We start from the raw sequence: 16,356 nt of genomic DNA, 5'->3' as shown, positions 1-16,356 counted from the left end.
TCAAATACGTGTGTGTGAGTGTGTGTTTTTCTATGTGCATATACAAGGATGAAGTTAGACTTAGTATTAGAATTCACTGTACACTGATCAGCTATAACATTAAACCACTGACAAGTGAAGCGAATGATACTGATCATCTCGTTATAGTGGCACCTGTCAAAGGGTGGAGAGTTGATGTGTTAGAAACAGGAAGCAGGAGTGACTTTGGCAAAAGTCAATGTGTGATTGCTAGACGACTGGATCAGAGCACCTCTAAAACAGCGGGTTTTGTCTGGAGTTCCCAGTAAGCAGTGGCTAGTACCTACCAAAAGTACCAAGGATGCACAACTGGTTGACCATAGACAGGGTCATGGGCACCTAATGCAACTTACAGAACTTAAAGGATCTGCTGCTAACGTCTTTGTGCCAGATATACAGGACGTCGTCAGAGGTCTTGTGAAAGCTATGCAGCATAAGGTCAGGGCTGTTTTGGCGGCACAAAAGGGTTCTACACGATATAAGGCTTAACTGTTATGGCTGATTGGTTTTAAATGTGTATACACTCTCCGAAAGAAAAGGTAGTAGACTGTGGAACCCTTCTGTGCCTGCAGGAAGGGAATGTAACTGGTGTCAGTGTATACAAGAACGGCAAGGAATACAATGTTTTACTGTATTTACTGTATTGTTTACTATATATAAATACTTCAAGGTACACAAAGGAACATTAAGGACTTTGTTGTATTTTAGGGGTGCATCTACATGCAGGGGCAGTGGTGGCCCGGGCTATTGATGACATGGTTGTGGGTTCGATACCCAGGCTTGGCAAGCTGCCACTGTTGGGCCCTTGAGCAAGGCCCTTCACCCTCTCTACTCCTCAGGCGCTGGAGTGTGCTCACTGCCCCTAGCTCAGTGTGTGTGTGTTCACTACCACAGATGGGTTAAATGTGGAGGACACATTTCGCTGTACATAGTACAGTGAGAAATACGTGCACATTTATTTGTGAAGAAAAATATACCCCAATTCTGGTTTCTAATATTAGTGCATGCTATTTCTTTATATTAAAGTACAATAGTGCATTATATATTTATAACATATGTGGCCATGTGTATATGTGGGTGTACAGGTTCTAAACGTTCGGTTGACATGAGCTAAAGTTGAATGTATCTGAAAGAGCAGTGATGCCTACAGCTTCAGATATGCTGGCCAACTTTGGGGAAAGGATGAGTTTTGGGATTTGGGGAAAACAATGTCCCCTCACACTTCAATAATTAATCTAGTTACTGAAAGCTAATACAGCCTGGCAGCAGTTAGACCACAACATTCACAGTGTAGTGCATGTGCCCCCTGGATGAACTGCACACACTTGGCTGTGATTCTCCAGGGCCTACTTCAGGGGGGTGGGGGGTGGGTGGAGTAAAGTCTGCTGACCTAGAATCAGTGTCTGCCTTTATATCCAAATATATGTCAGTATATAGATGAATGAGGTCTCAGCCTGAATTATTAATCCTTGATATACTTGCTAAAAATAGGTCCAGGTAATTCAGATCTGTACAGAAATCCACAATGCATCACTCAGTCTTGAACACTAGGGGGTGCTTCCACATCATACTTCCTTCACTGTCCCAGCTAAGTTTAACGAAGTGCCATACGCTGAGTTTTTTTTTAAGAAACTGAATCACATCACATACTGAACAGAGTTAAATTCAGGGTTGTTTCCATTGTGTAGCACAAAATAAGAGTGGTCCTGTGTCACATTCCTAAAAATAAGCGTACAACATGTGACTGAAAAAGATTTAGGTCTACACAGGAAATACATTAATCTAACAACTTTAATGATAAATGAAAGCAATAAAAGTATGAGATGAACAGAATGGTAGCTCAAACAAAAATAATTAAGGCACAATATGGCAAATGCTAGACGGATACCCCAGTTTTACTGTAATATGCTGTTGTCTGGCATATTCTTTTTTTATTGGTGTGGTCATTTAATTTCCGACCAACAAAATCCCTGATATTTGATATTTTTTCATGTTCATCAGCAGGTTCCCAATGTTTTATCCAGTCAAGTTATTATTTTTTTTAACAGAGCATGTTTAAAATTAAAGGATGTTGACCATCAGTAATGTATAATACCATAAAAGAAAAATACTACAGTAATTAAAGTGTTATGATACATTTAAAATAAATGTAACTACATCAATATAAATAAACCTATATATATATTTGATAATAATGGTATACAATATAATAGCAGTAAAATAATGATCATTGTAATAAAAAGACAAATAACAATGACACTGCTTGGAAAATACAACCATTCAGAGAGAACACAGGGGTCTTTTAACCTGAAAATATCATTATTACAGACCTAATGAAAATTATGGAGCTAACGAGACCTAATGAAAAACGAGAGACTATTTCACACTTTAGGAACGGTCACGGAAAAGGCACAAAAGCAAAAAACTCTTTTCCTTGAAATGGATCATGACACAGAAAATTGGCCTGTGTAGTTTCAGTCACGGTTGGCTTATAAAAGCAGCAAACACTGATCAGCCACAACATTAATACCACCTGCCTAATATTGAGTATGTCCCCCTCGTGCCACCACAACAGATCTGACCATTAGAGGCATAAACTTTACAAGACCTCTGAAGACATCCTGTGGTATCTGGCACCAGGATGTTAACTTGTGAGGGGGAGCCTCCATGAATCACGTCAATTAGCATTAGGTTCCCAGGACCCTGTCGCCTCTTCACCGGTTGTCCTTTGTTGGACCACTTTTGGTAGATACTGACCACTGCATACTGGGAACACCCCACGAGACCTGCTTGATGTTTTGAAGATGGAGATGTTCTGACCCAGTCAGTCTTCTAGCAATCATAATTCATATTAGCATATATATTCAGATTATAAAGTGAGTTCATAGGTGTGTTTTTAAACAAATTAATAATTTGTTTAAAAATAAGAAGAATGGACAGCACATCCCATGCTCTGGTAGAGAACCACTTCTGAGGCTTTCTTTCTATGTACTTCCACACCACCTTTCATCTAGTCCTTTCTTCTTTCATTCCGTCCTACAGCCATTAAGTGCCGGTTTCCCCTTTGCTTCTTCCTATATGATGTTTCTGTTTTTTCTGTCTGGACGTTCTGGTTTAGAAGCCATTTTCCTCCAGAAGTGTAACTGTATGACCATGTTAAAACCTAAATGGACTCTTAACTATCTGCCACTATTAATATTACCACTATTAACTATCATTACTCTGACCATCACTGCCATGAATATGCTTGTGAAGTTATACTACACATGATTATTATATTATGATTTTGACCAGAGCAGTTTAACAGTATAGATGGTTTGGTTACTTTTATCAATAATTTATAAATAGTTCTGATCAGAGGAGGATGACCCCCTTGTGAGTCTTGGTTCCTTCAAAGGTTTCTTCCTCCAGCTCGGAGGGAGTTTTTCCTTGCCACTGTCGCCGTTGGCTTGCTCACTGGGGGTCTTCGAATTTTCATGTCTTTTTATGTTATTTATTTTTCTTTATTTTCTTTCATTACTAATCATGTAAAGCTGCTTTGTGACAACAGTTGTAAAAAGCGGTATGCAGTAGCAGACAGATATAGATATCTGACTGGGAAAACATAGTCTGATGTGATGAATCACGATTTCAGCACTCAGAGGCTGTACAGTGGGTGTAATTTGAATATTTAAAATTCAGATTCGAACACTGGTCAGCTTTGAAACTCCACTGCCATTATCATTTAGTCGTAGACTGGCCAAACCACGTACGTATTATCCAAACATTTGAACTGAATTCAGGCACACTATTTTGTTTCTGTTGAGCAAAGTGACAGACCACCCATCTCCAATTCTCTCTCCTTCCCTGCAACAGATGTAGCAGCCAAAAAGCCCAGACCACACAGGGCTATCCTGCTGCTCTCTATACCCCCACTATAAGCTCATTTATCATGTGCACACAGCACTCTCTCCACTGGGACAGCCTTTCAGGAAACCCTCCACCTCTGGTCCCCCACCTTCACACTCCAGACTTCTACTACTACTCCTCCTCTCACACCACCAGCAGTACAAAGATCATTACCAGCCGACTCCAAATACCTGAAGCAGACGCAGGAGCGATCAGGAATAAATCCGATCACTTGCCCAGTACAGAGATGCTGCAGAGCTCTAACCCCGCTGCAGGACCAGGCTACAGGAGAACTACGTTCCCCACGTCTCCTGTGGGACCAGGAAGTGAGCCGCTCATGAATACGAGAGCAGCGGAGCTGAACTGAGTGATTCACTGCATGTTGAATGACACTTAGTACAAAGCAAGGCATGAATAAAAGATGGCAGATTCAGCATCAGAGTGAGACACAGGTCCTGCAGATCCCTGCTGAACACAGATAAATCTGGTCTGTGTGCAGACGTGTGTGAAAGGCTTACATCAGCAGAAAGGAGTGAGATTGATGGATGTGATATTTAAGTAAAAATGTTTAAGCTGACGTGCTGCCGAAACATGCTGAGTAACCCAGAAACTCACAGTGAGTGACGCTGTGGGAGGTCTGAGCTGACGGAGCACTGCAAATTTACATCCGAGCCAAATACAAACACGATTGACAACAGCACACGTCAGTCAGTGACACTTTTAACTGCTGTGAAAATAGAAGCAATTGCTTCAATAAAATGAAGCAACTGACAAGAATAAGCATCTAGGCTGCTGAATGAGACAAAAGCTGCAGGCACATTTACAGACAAGCTCTTAATTCTGATAGAGACTTTAGGACTTGAGCATCATTTTAGTGGTCCTAAGTATTCTATATGTATGGTTTTCAGTTGTAGGATTTATGTAGAGAACATGTGACCACAGACCCGTCACTACAACTAATGCCTATCAGTTTTGACTGACATAGAGCTGAATAGCAATTACCCAACAGTGGTCATCTGTCCCATTCGTTTTCTCTATAGACAGGTAAATATAGACAAATCCTTAGCCCAGTGGTTCCTAACCTGGGGTTTAGGCATTCCATGTTTAAATAAATAAATGAAATAAAAGTTAGTCTCTTTAAAGTTATTACATAGTGACAACACCCCATTAAGAGCTCATTCAGAGTAGCCACATTCTAGATCAGTAAAAGTTAGTTGTCTTACTCATACAGTCTAAATAAATAAATAAATACAAAATTGCATGCATACACATACATCCAGAACCACATACATGCAGTTTACTGAAAGGGATGTGAATTAATTAAAGACCACTTCATGCTTCTCTGCTGCACATAGTAATAACCCCATGGAAACAGCAACATCTGTAATTGGTGGACTTCACTTTTGGATCATGGCTAGTGTATTAATTGAGATATTTCAAAATCAGAGCTGAAATCAGGTGGTCTTTTGGAATTTACAGCATCATCTCACAGTCTCACAACTCTTGATGAGTGTCCTGTGGCTGGAATTTATTTCTGAATGAAATTTTTAATTGTTGTTCAGAAAGTATCTAATCTGATCTGATCTGAGAGACACATTTACTATTTAGGCATGATACAGAGCTCATGGAACACATGGCAGACAAAGGATTATTTATGTAAGTATATACATTTTTATGATATACATCAAAAGTCTTAAACCAAGCAACCTGATGCCCCGTTCATTGACCACTAAACCACAGCTGCAAAAAAAGTCTACATCACCCCTAATTATAATCAACAATAATCACATACATCCAAAAAGGCCTGAAATAATCAAGCTAATATAATTCTCAGACTCTTTCAATCTGTAGTACCACGTTGTGTGTTCTGAGTGTGCTTTCTGAGTGGAGTCGCATGCAGAGAGCTCAGCTCTGGTCCAGGAGTTTAAGCACTAACATAATTACTCTCTTCCGCAAGAGCACTGCCACGGATGCAAATCATCCAGCCATGCTATTTATAGACAACACAAGGCACTGCTCTAATATAATCAAGCAGACGGCAAGAGACGCGTAATTACTCAGAGAGCAAGGCTTATGAACAAGAACCAACGGGTCTTAGTCATGTGTGGGTTCACGCTGAGTAAACAAGCTCAAGTAATATTTCAGAAACTGAGATGCATAAAATTAGCAAAGTAAAGCCCTTTTGAAGAGCTTTTCGGTGATGACACTGAATTGTGTCGCTATGAAAATGACAATTACATTACAAAACGCGTAAAACGCAAATGAAAAGGAAGTGTTACCTGGTGATATGATGTAAAAGAAGTCTTTGAATTCATCCATCCAGACCTCTGCCAGTCGCCTATTGTTCTTGTTGATCACCTGACCAGTTCCACCGGGGAAGCTGTAAGGCGTCGCCTTCCGGAACACGTGGCCCACATGGGAACATGTGACAATTTCCAGAGACCCACCGCACTGCCAAATCTAGACACAACACACTCCCAATATATTACAGAATTACATTACAGCTTCTGGTAATTACAATCATCGCTTTAAAGCTTTTGCTATCAAAATAACTCAAATTCATGATCAATCGAAGTTGTTGTGAATTATAGTTGACAAGCAATGCAGCAAACGTAGGGCTTCATCAGTGCCATGGCAGTTTAATTGGGTTTGGCTGTTCCAGTCAATTTCACCATCATGAGCTGCCAATCATGGTCACTATTAGCAGTAATTACATTGTTGGCTGCCATCGCATATCAAATTGTGAACTTACCCTGAAAGACATTTCCAAGTTCTCTCCTCCCCATATGTCCATTCCGGGATCGTAGGTGCCAATCTCCTCAAAATAGCTTCGGTCGATAGAAAACAGGCCGCCGGCCATGGTGGGAGTTCTGCGGCAAATGTGCACACGGTTAACAAATTCACAAAGCGGTTTAGGAGGAAAACTCAACTGCAAATACTTGCAGCTGCTGTTCTGTAAACGGTAGGACTGAATGATAAAATGCATTTTTAACATTATTGCGATGCAAGTTTCTGAATTAGAGACATCGTTAAGGGCTCTAATTAGAGTATCTGTGCAGGGCTAGAGTAATCTAATAACACTGGTGGTAGGTAGCATTAAAAGTCTAGCTAGCATGTCAACAGAGCCCAATCCTTGGCCACATCCGGCACCCACATTGGCCCACATGCATACATATTCAAACAGTACCGTTAAGCGTTAATATTGCAATTGAAATATAATATTAAAGATAAAAACACAATTAGATTGCTGTGTGTTTCTCTCACAGCATGAAGCTGAAATCTCACCTTAAAACAGTGGCACAGTTGCATTCTGCCTATGTTGATTAACACAGGTGTTGCAGGAATTATCTACTTTATCTTTGTCCTGCTCAACTTAAACCCCACAAAGAAAAACTACTAAAAAATCATAAAAAAAGATATTTTCTTCTGCCAGCTCAGAGTAAATTCATCATAAAAAAATAAATATTAAAAAAATATTTATTTAAAAAAGTATATTTAGAAGATAATGACAAAATAGTTTTTTATGTTAATGAGTACAAATGATTTTATATATACACACACACACACACAAACACACAAACACACACACTCCTACTGTATGGTTTTTCATGCTGTAATCAGCAAATATCACATTTTGTCTATATTGTGCAGCCCTGAAAAATGTAAACGTATGCAATGCTTTTAAATATGCAGAAAAGGTTGCTGAGGACTATTCAGGAGTTCCAAAAAGATATAAGTGTACCTTATATTCTACCACTACATTCAGCATCCGTTCAGAGTATGGATCTACCCGCTGTCTCTCTGACTGATAGAAGATGCTAATTCCACTGTAGACAGCCGACTGATCATGCCTTGCTTTTTCAGCTCGTCCCATTTAAAACCCATCAGCACGGTATAAGTAATTTCTCAGAGGAAAACTTCTCCCTTCAGAGCAGCATTTCCCCCCACTTCAAGCACGCTGGTGCTTCATGAGATGGAGATGGAGATGAAGACGGTTGGCAGTGATTACAGATGGCTGAGAAGAGAGAGCAGCTCCCTCAGGTGACAGGCTGGGTAAGAGCTAAAAAGCAAAAGGATCTAAGGGCTAAACAGGCTGTTGATTTCACCTTTTGCTAAACGGCAAAACTAAATGGGTGATGGTGCACCTAAAAAAAAAAAAACATCTACTCTGTTTAATGATTTGAAAGCGTTTTAAATGGATGTGGCCTTTTAATTTACTATTAGTGTAATTAACTATGCAGCTCTGAAAGATATGCTGAACTGGGAAGAATCTCTTTCATTCTTTCTTGCTTTTTGACTTTACCCTTTCAGTGCATATCTAACTTGCACTTAATGCATCTCAGATTCTAGTTCTGCTGTTCGGATCCGACGTCTCACAAAACTGCTTACTGATTAGACACAAACAATTTCACGCCGGAAATAAACTATCAAAATTTATCAAGGCCATACCATGCCTATAAAGCGATGTAGTGCATCCTTATTTGGGTATTCGGATTAACAATGAGCAAGGAATTAAGAGCACAAAACATGAGCACTTTATCGGTCAGAACCTCAAAGGTAAGCAAAGCTAAGCTAACTGCAAAGTCCAGCAGAACTGGAAAGCTCCAGTAGCTCCAGCGTTAGCGACACACACTTATTGCCTTCCTGAAGACAATGACTCACTACTTCCTTCCAGCTGTCCTCCACTATCAAGACTCACTCTGAAACGTGTAAATAACCTGAAAGCTGAGCTCATAGTGAGTGATAGAGATGCTAAAATAGGCTGAGTATATTACTGTGTAACAGTAAAACCTCTGCTAGTGGCTATATCTGTCCATGATAACTAAGCAATCACGAATCTTCAACAGGGTGTTCTAGAGAACCTGAGAGTCTGAGGTCATCTAGACTGTACATCATGTTTGTAACATGGGATATTATTAATTTTATTTGGAGAGAAAGGAAATGTTTTTTTTTGTTTTTTTCTTTATGCATTTTGCCAAATTCTTCCCTATAACATGGGACTTAACATGTCACCCCCGATACATGCAAAGCCGGCCACTTTTCACGTCACTCTTTAAACTGCAGCTGATACAGCAACAGCCTATACGCTCAGAGAAATCGCCAGTTCCTCAGCTCCACCGCACCGACTAACATACCTGTGCTGGTCAACATTACTTTAAGAGTCATGAGGAGAGAGAGCATCATCTACCCACCCGGAGAGAGTGAGGTGTTATCAGATTAATTCTGACACACAGGCATTCAGCAAAAAGATGACATGGGTTCTTGTGCTCTCTCAGACTCCAGCTGCTGTTGGCAAAGTGGCATTGCTTGCTATGATGAAATTTGAGCTGTGCAACAGAATACTGGTAAGAAGTAGGACTAGACAATATTGTTAAAATACATAAAGTACATTTTCCCTCTTTCTGGGATAGTACCTGAATACCAGGATATACTAGATATTGTTTAAATGTATGTAAAATTCAAAATGCTAGATTAATTCAAAAAGATTCAAAATGCTAACTACAACCAGTGCTCGGCGATTTGACCTCTAATCAATGTTACAATAAATTGAACATTTTACTTTGATTTTTATTAACTATCGATTGTTTTTATGAACGACAGACACTGCATTTTTCTTTGGTATTTGAGCTAAGCTGCTCAAGTTGCTTAGTTAACTTGGAGCTTGAGTTGTAGATTGGACATGGCGGAGTCAAGTGACATGGGGTAGTAGGTCCTTAAGGTGACAGGAAATAAAAACCACACAGGGCAACAAGTACTAGCAGAAGAAGAACAAAAAAGAAGATTTAGACAATATAAGCAATATTAATTCAGATAGAGGTTCTGCATGTCGATTTTGCTTAATTTGCTCAGCCCCAACTACAACAATAACTAATATCCAGTAAAAACAAACAATAATACTTCATAATTTAAATAATCATGGTCAAGAACAGAAGTAAATGTCGGTATCTAAATCATATTTCTTCTGTTTTGCAGGGAATGTGGTTTGAAATCGTGACTGTGCTCAGTGCTCTTCTACACAGCAGCCTAATATAGTAAGCAAATGCAGCATCAGGAGTGTGTATTCCAGCTTGAACAGAGAAACGAGCTGCACTCTCCCACATGCAGGGCAATGGTGTTATTCACCATGTGTGACTGGCACAGACTTCAGGAAATCCAGCTACATAATGAGGCGCATTAGGATCCCAGTGATGTTCACAATAATGCCTAATTTCATATATTTTGTGTAAAAAAATAAATAAAGGAAATAAAAAAATAAAAGAAAAACCCACCTCATTGTGAATATGTCAAACATTTGATACACTCAGCCCTGGTCAGAAGAACCACTAAACAAAGGAAACAGTACTCCAGTCTACACATATGAAGCATATAGCTGGAGTCACTGTTAAACTTAATTACATTACATTTAATTATCCATCTCGCAGCTCTGTTATTGTCTCTGAATAACGCATCACGCATCACAAGAAAAAAGCCATAGCATACATTTGTAGCAGTGGTAACAAGGGGTGAAATGGTTTGTGTATTCGTAGCAAACTGTCACAGTACCGCCGTGGTTCGGTGCACACAGTCAAAAGGAGAACACACTGTATGTGCTGTATTTCACAAGCGTGCGTTTCTCCTGGAACCCTTAAATTGCGAGCCTTTAGATTTGTATGGTATTGTAGAACCTGTAGTAGTTTAGAAGAATTGCTAAGTAGTCCCGTCCACACATATCCAGATATTTTAAAACTTATTTTTTCCACTGCATTTTAGTCTCCTATCCACATGATCACAGTGCTTTATTATATAATAATTAATATTAATATTAATAAATTAATATTATATAATATATCTATATATTTTTAAAGAAACTTTAACCTTCGTTAAAAAAAAAAAAAAAATATATATATATATATATATATATATATATATATATATATATATATATATATATATATATATATATATATATATATGAAAACACTGACGATACAATGTTAGATTACACATGCTCGGCGTAGACTGCCACAGAACATAATGAGCACAAATTTGATTAAAGAAGCTCTGTATGATAAGGAGCCTAAGGGAGATTTAGAGACAATGGCGTCACCACAGCAACATCTGGATGTCTGGAGTCTAGATGTGAGATGAAGTTAAGGAGACCTGCTGCTTACAGTGAAGCACCCTCTGCTGGGCTGGCACGCTCACACTAGCATTTTAGGGTCGTTTTGTGCTGTGTAAGCCAGAGACAAAAAATTCTGGATGTTTCGATGGGGCTTATGTCTTCAGAACTTACGAGATAAGCATCCTGCAAATTCAACTGAAAAATCCTTCAGCACTGGACAGCTCTAGTAGAAAAGACATCAATGACTCACTACTTCCTCCCAGCTGTTCTCCACAATCATTAAACAGTCAGTATAAAACATGTAAATTACCTGAATAAGCAGAGCTCAGTGTGCATTAGAGGTTCTAAATTAAGCCGAGTATGTCAGTGTAATAGGAAAGCCTCACAGTCAGAGGCTTCTTCTTACAGTTTCTATACCTGGCTTAATTTAATGTGTACGGTCTCCTGAACACATTACGATGCCTTAACCAGAGGGCAAACTTACTTGCCTTTGTCTACCAACATTTCACAGGGGGAAAATGTAATTCTCTGAAGTCCTTGTCTGACCATCACTAAAAGTCATTAGTTCTCACCTGACAGGTAAGGTGCGGTCTCCTTTGCGTCTGTCCATCTCTCGCTGAGGCACTGGATACCATCGGAAGTTCAGTTTCCAGTTGAACCCTCCGTAAGTCATGTCCGAGCCCGCCATGTACTCAAAAGTCTCATCACTGATCACATCGATGATTGGACAGACCACAGCTTTCCTATAACAGCACAAAACTCACATTAGTGAGAGTTCTTCCAGCCGATCCTTCAAAAACTGAATTTGGGGTCACTGAGGCCAGAGAAGTGAGTCTACTGGGACTGTAATAAGCAACTTCAGGTTGAAACACTTTATACAAATGACTCCGCTGACCTTACTCTACCCACTATTGAGCCATATAAAGTCTCTAAAAGAACGGTGCACATTTCAGGTGACAAAAAAAAAATGCTTTGTTGGCAGGAACTAGTGCGCTTAGTCATAACAGACCCAGAATAAATCATTTATATGAATGAGGCTCTAGAACTTCCTTTTTTTGCCCTCAAGAAAAAAATGAATCTCGGAGTGCCGGTCATACCTTTAGCCCAAAGCTGATTCATTAGTTTTAGTTGTTGTTGTTGTTTTTTCCATTTTTGTTGTAAAAACACCATTTCACATTAGAACAGATGCACGTACATATATACAGTAAAGATATTGTGGACATTTGTTTGAAGAACAAAGCTTTGAATGTCTCCTATATGCCCCCAGTCAGTGTTTGTTCAATTCAATCACCGGCTCACCTGATTTAACATGGTGTTGAATGATCACTACAAATAATTCTGGACTCCCATGAAAATGAAATGTGAAAATGTATTAATAAACGTACTAAGTAAATTAAACACGTACTGCCCAGATTAGGAGCTTTTATATTCTAATTTTCACTGGTGCCTAAACATTTGATTCAGCTGCAATCGAAATTATTTAATCACACCCCCCCCACAAAAAAAACAAAAAATTACAAATTGTCAGCAGTCAGCTGCAATTTACCAGTAACAGTTTAAACAGTTAACAGTTTAAATAGCTTAACCCAAGTAATATAACAAGTGCTTTCTCCAAATTCAACACACATCCACTTTTAATAACTGAAGTACTGAAGTCTCAGAATTACTCAGCCCCCTGAACAGAATCACATTTACAAACCAGGTGGCAAATCAAGGGCTTCATTAGTTGCATCAGGAGTGCTGAAGACAAAACACATCAAACACCTGGACTTGCTAGGGGTTTGCTGACTGTGCCGTTTGATTGTATGTTAAAAATCTAGCTAAAGCCCTATTAGGGGATTGGTTTTACCTGTGGAGGTAATCTAATTATTAACAATTTCTCATCAATTCATTCATTATCAATTCATTATCAATTTCTGTGATTTTACATTTACAGCATTTAGCAGACGCTCTTATCTAGAGCAACTTACAAAGTGCTTTGCTATTTACCCAAGAAAACCTTAGCTAGTTAGAATAGACTAATAGTTCAAAGATACCTTTAAGCTCAGACATTACTAAACACAAGACACTAAAGTGACCATAGTACTCTATTCGTCCAAGTACTTTCTGAAGAGGTGGGTCTTCAGTCTGCATTTGAAGACAGTGAGCAACTCGGCCATTCGGACACCCAGGGGAAGTTCGTTCCACCACCTCTGTGCAGGACAGAAAAAAGCCTGGACGCTTGTCATCCGCGGATTTTGAGGGATGGCGGGTCGAGCCGAGCCGTACTTGAAACTCGAAGGGGTTTTAGGTGCGGACTGGCTTTTGACCATTGCCATCAAGTTTGGAGGGGCTGGTTCGTTCTTGGCTTTGTAGGCCAGCATCTGATGCGGGCAGCTACAGGAAGCCAGTGAAGAGAACGCAGCAGTGGAGTGACATGGCTGAGTGACATGGCTTTTAGTCCCGTTTGAAAGTGCCATGTCGGTCATTTTTATCGACTGCATGCTTCCACTTCAGATTCTGGCACTTTTTACCTTCTGTAATACGAATCGTAAAGAATAACCTCAGGTTATATTAATCCCGTGTGAATCGGCATGTGGGTAACCATTCCTATCATTTCCTGTGGAAAATAATTTTTTTGCGGCCTTTCTTAAGTATGGAGGTGCTTGAGGAGGCATTTAATTTCACTGAGCATGGTGCGGATACCACTGGTCGTTAAGCAAAATCTGTGGCTAACCGCGCTGTACGACGTACAACACTCAAACCCAGAAGGCGAGCCAAAGGACTCCTCACAGTTGAGACACTGCCGGAAGCTTTAGGCAAGTCATTGTGTAGTGTAGAAGTCCTGAAAGATTCTGGAGCGGTTATGACATGTGCCTGGAACCCCATGAAAAAAAATCTTGGGATTTGAATAAGACGGGTGCAGAACGCTGCCAGAAGCTGGTGTCTGGCTATGCATTACGTTTGCAGCTGGTCACAACAGCAAAAGGCTGCTCTACAAAGTACTAACGGCACTTGTCACAAAGGGGTTGAATAATTCTGAGACTGCAGTAGTTAAAAGTGGCATTTTGTATTAAATGAGAGGAAAACACTTGTTCTGTTAGTTGTGATGAGCTTTTTAAATCGGCCTTGCTTGATTGCTTTATTGCAAACAGCTGAAAGTTTGTTCATTTTGCTAATAAACCTAATTTGCAATTGGGGTTGAATCATTTTAAGTGTGTGTATTATACAGTTGCAATGTCAACACTAATCAAGTAAACACACTTGACTAGACGTTACTCCACTTAAGAACCAATTTTAATCAATGCAGGCAATGCTCAAAGAGCAGATCCAAAAGTATTTTGTTTACCACAAACATACATATATAACAAATTATAAAGAGTTTTCTAAAAAAGTCCACCTCAGTACTGATTTGACTGAACCATAAAGGACCCATGTAAAAGCTGAGAGTGTGTAAAAGGATATTCACACTAAATGTAATTTTAAAGCACCTTAAGCCTCTTTTCAGTGTGATGTAAATGTAATAGAGCTGGAGTGTATCCCACTTTCTAATAAGGAAGCAGATTTAACCAGAGGAAACCAGACTTCAGGGGCACTAAAAAAAAAGTGAAGCTTTTAGAGAGAAATGTTTAATAATAATAGGTCCAAAATAGCAGTAGAAATGGCAGCCCCTTTAAGACGTCAGAATTATCCATGATGTGCCCAACTGAACCAGCACACGGAGATGTCATGTTCTATTAAGAGTCAGGGCTTAGAGAAAGGAGTAAAGCTATGAATTACACACCTTGAGTTACTACATGTGAACAGAAACAAAAACTAAATCTAGTAAATAAATCAGACATTCGCCCCGTCAACAGCACCGAGGTTGGCCATCTGAGCATCTATTAATAATGCATTCATCTCTGTGAGTGACAAAACAGAGCAGAAGCACAACAAAAGCTCTTTTCTGTTTGATTTTTATATTAATATTCATCTACACAGCAGTGGAAAGGCCCAGCAATTCCAAAAACAACAAAGAGCAACAAGAGTCTTTTTCCTACTGATCTTTCCCAAAGACATTCAGCAACAGTACTGCAAGCTCTAACCACTCTACTGCCATTATGGTCTAATCTCTAGCCTTTCAGAGGCTTTCTCTCTTACTGCTGAAGCAGGTAAACTCATACACTCACCTGTCTTCCTTGATCCGTGCTAGCAGAGGTTCCAGCCAGCCCATAGTGCACTCACAGTGAGCATCCAGGAAGGTGATGACCTGGCCTCTTGTAGCAGCGGCTCCTCTAAGCCTTGCCCGGATCAGACCAGAGCGCTGCTCCATCCGCAAGATCCGCACCGGAACCTCCAAGGTCTTGACATAATCCTCCAGCTTCTTCTTTAGGAAATCTGCCAAACAGAAGAGAATGGTGTGGTAAGTCAATCTTTCCTCATTTACTTTGTGCTTTGACCTCAAAGCCACAGCAAAGTGAGAGGGCTGGTATGGCCTCTCAAGAATTTACGCTTCATAAAATTCCCTGTGTAGAAATACACAATCAGGCTCACCAGCATTCAGATAGCCTTACCTCTCTCACTGGCATCATCCACCAGCAGAATCTCCACCAGCAGGTGTCTGGGTGAGCGGTTGATGACGCTGTGAACGGTGCGCAGTAGAGTGCTCCATGCCTCATTGTGGAAAACTATCACAATGCTGGTGTTGGGGAGGTCATCCGGGTAAACCTTCGTCTTACAGCTAGAAGCAAGGTTTATATATATTTAAAAAAAATAAAATAACAAAGTTACTATTTTATACAGCTGTAGGCAAGCTATGGGCTAGCTGACACACTGTCTAGATCTAGAAGAATTCAGACTACAATAAAAGTGTAGTTTATTATATAAAGAAAAAGATCTTGGTGCGACATGACATATGCCTGTATTCTACTAGTCTGTAGAGTCCTCACATGTCATATTTGCATCATCAGTGTATTTTTATCAAAGTTGCTGAATGCAGAATAGGACTCTCTGGAGCAAATAAACATGAACGTATTGGCACAAGGCCCAATGCCAGCCGTGGCCTAGAGAGGTATAAAGCCCCCCCAGCATTGAGCTGTGGAGCAGTGGAACTGTGTTCTCTGGAATGATGCTCTACCCAATACTTCTGGGATGAGGTGAGCTGGTGGTCATCCAACATCCTGACCTCGCAGGATGCTATCAGAATCCCCTTTTCAAATGAACTCAGCGCGTCATTAAAACCCATGCTTTCATTCCTGCTTTAAAAACATCACCTTCACGAACTGACTGCTCACTTTCTGCCCAATACACCCACCAGATGACAGATGCCACTGTAGATGAAGATAATTCAATCACATTCACACTCATCTCAATGTGACAAGACAATTAAA

The 16,356-nt window shown here is 39.9% G+C and overlaps 1 protein-coding gene across 1 annotated transcript in view; it reads right to left on the bottom strand.

Moving 5' to 3' along the window:
- galnt13 (polypeptide N-acetylgalactosaminyltransferase 13) overlaps positions 1–16,356 on the bottom strand; it is a 55,107-nt gene that overhangs the window by 18,265 nt on the left and 20,486 nt on the right. The window contains exons 4-8 of the mRNA XM_072685894.1: positions 15,541–15,707; positions 15,157–15,364; positions 11,581–11,751; positions 6,659–6,776; positions 6,186–6,366 (exon numbers count right to left, since the gene is read on the bottom strand). Of these exons, the coding sequence (XP_072541995.1) occupies positions 6,186–6,366; positions 6,659–6,776; positions 11,581–11,751; positions 15,157–15,364; positions 15,541–15,707 (845 nt within the window). The remainder of the gene's footprint in view (positions 1–6,185; positions 6,367–6,658; positions 6,777–11,580; positions 11,752–15,156; positions 15,365–15,540; positions 15,708–16,356) is intronic.

The sequence above is a fragment of the Salminus brasiliensis genome, chromosome 8 (assembly GCF_030463535.1).
Source record: "Salminus brasiliensis chromosome 8, fSalBra1.hap2, whole genome shotgun sequence".
NCBI classification, from domain to species: domain Eukaryota; kingdom Metazoa; phylum Chordata; class Actinopteri; order Characiformes; family Bryconidae; genus Salminus; species Salminus brasiliensis.
This window is presented reverse-complemented; position numbering and strand designations above follow the sequence as displayed.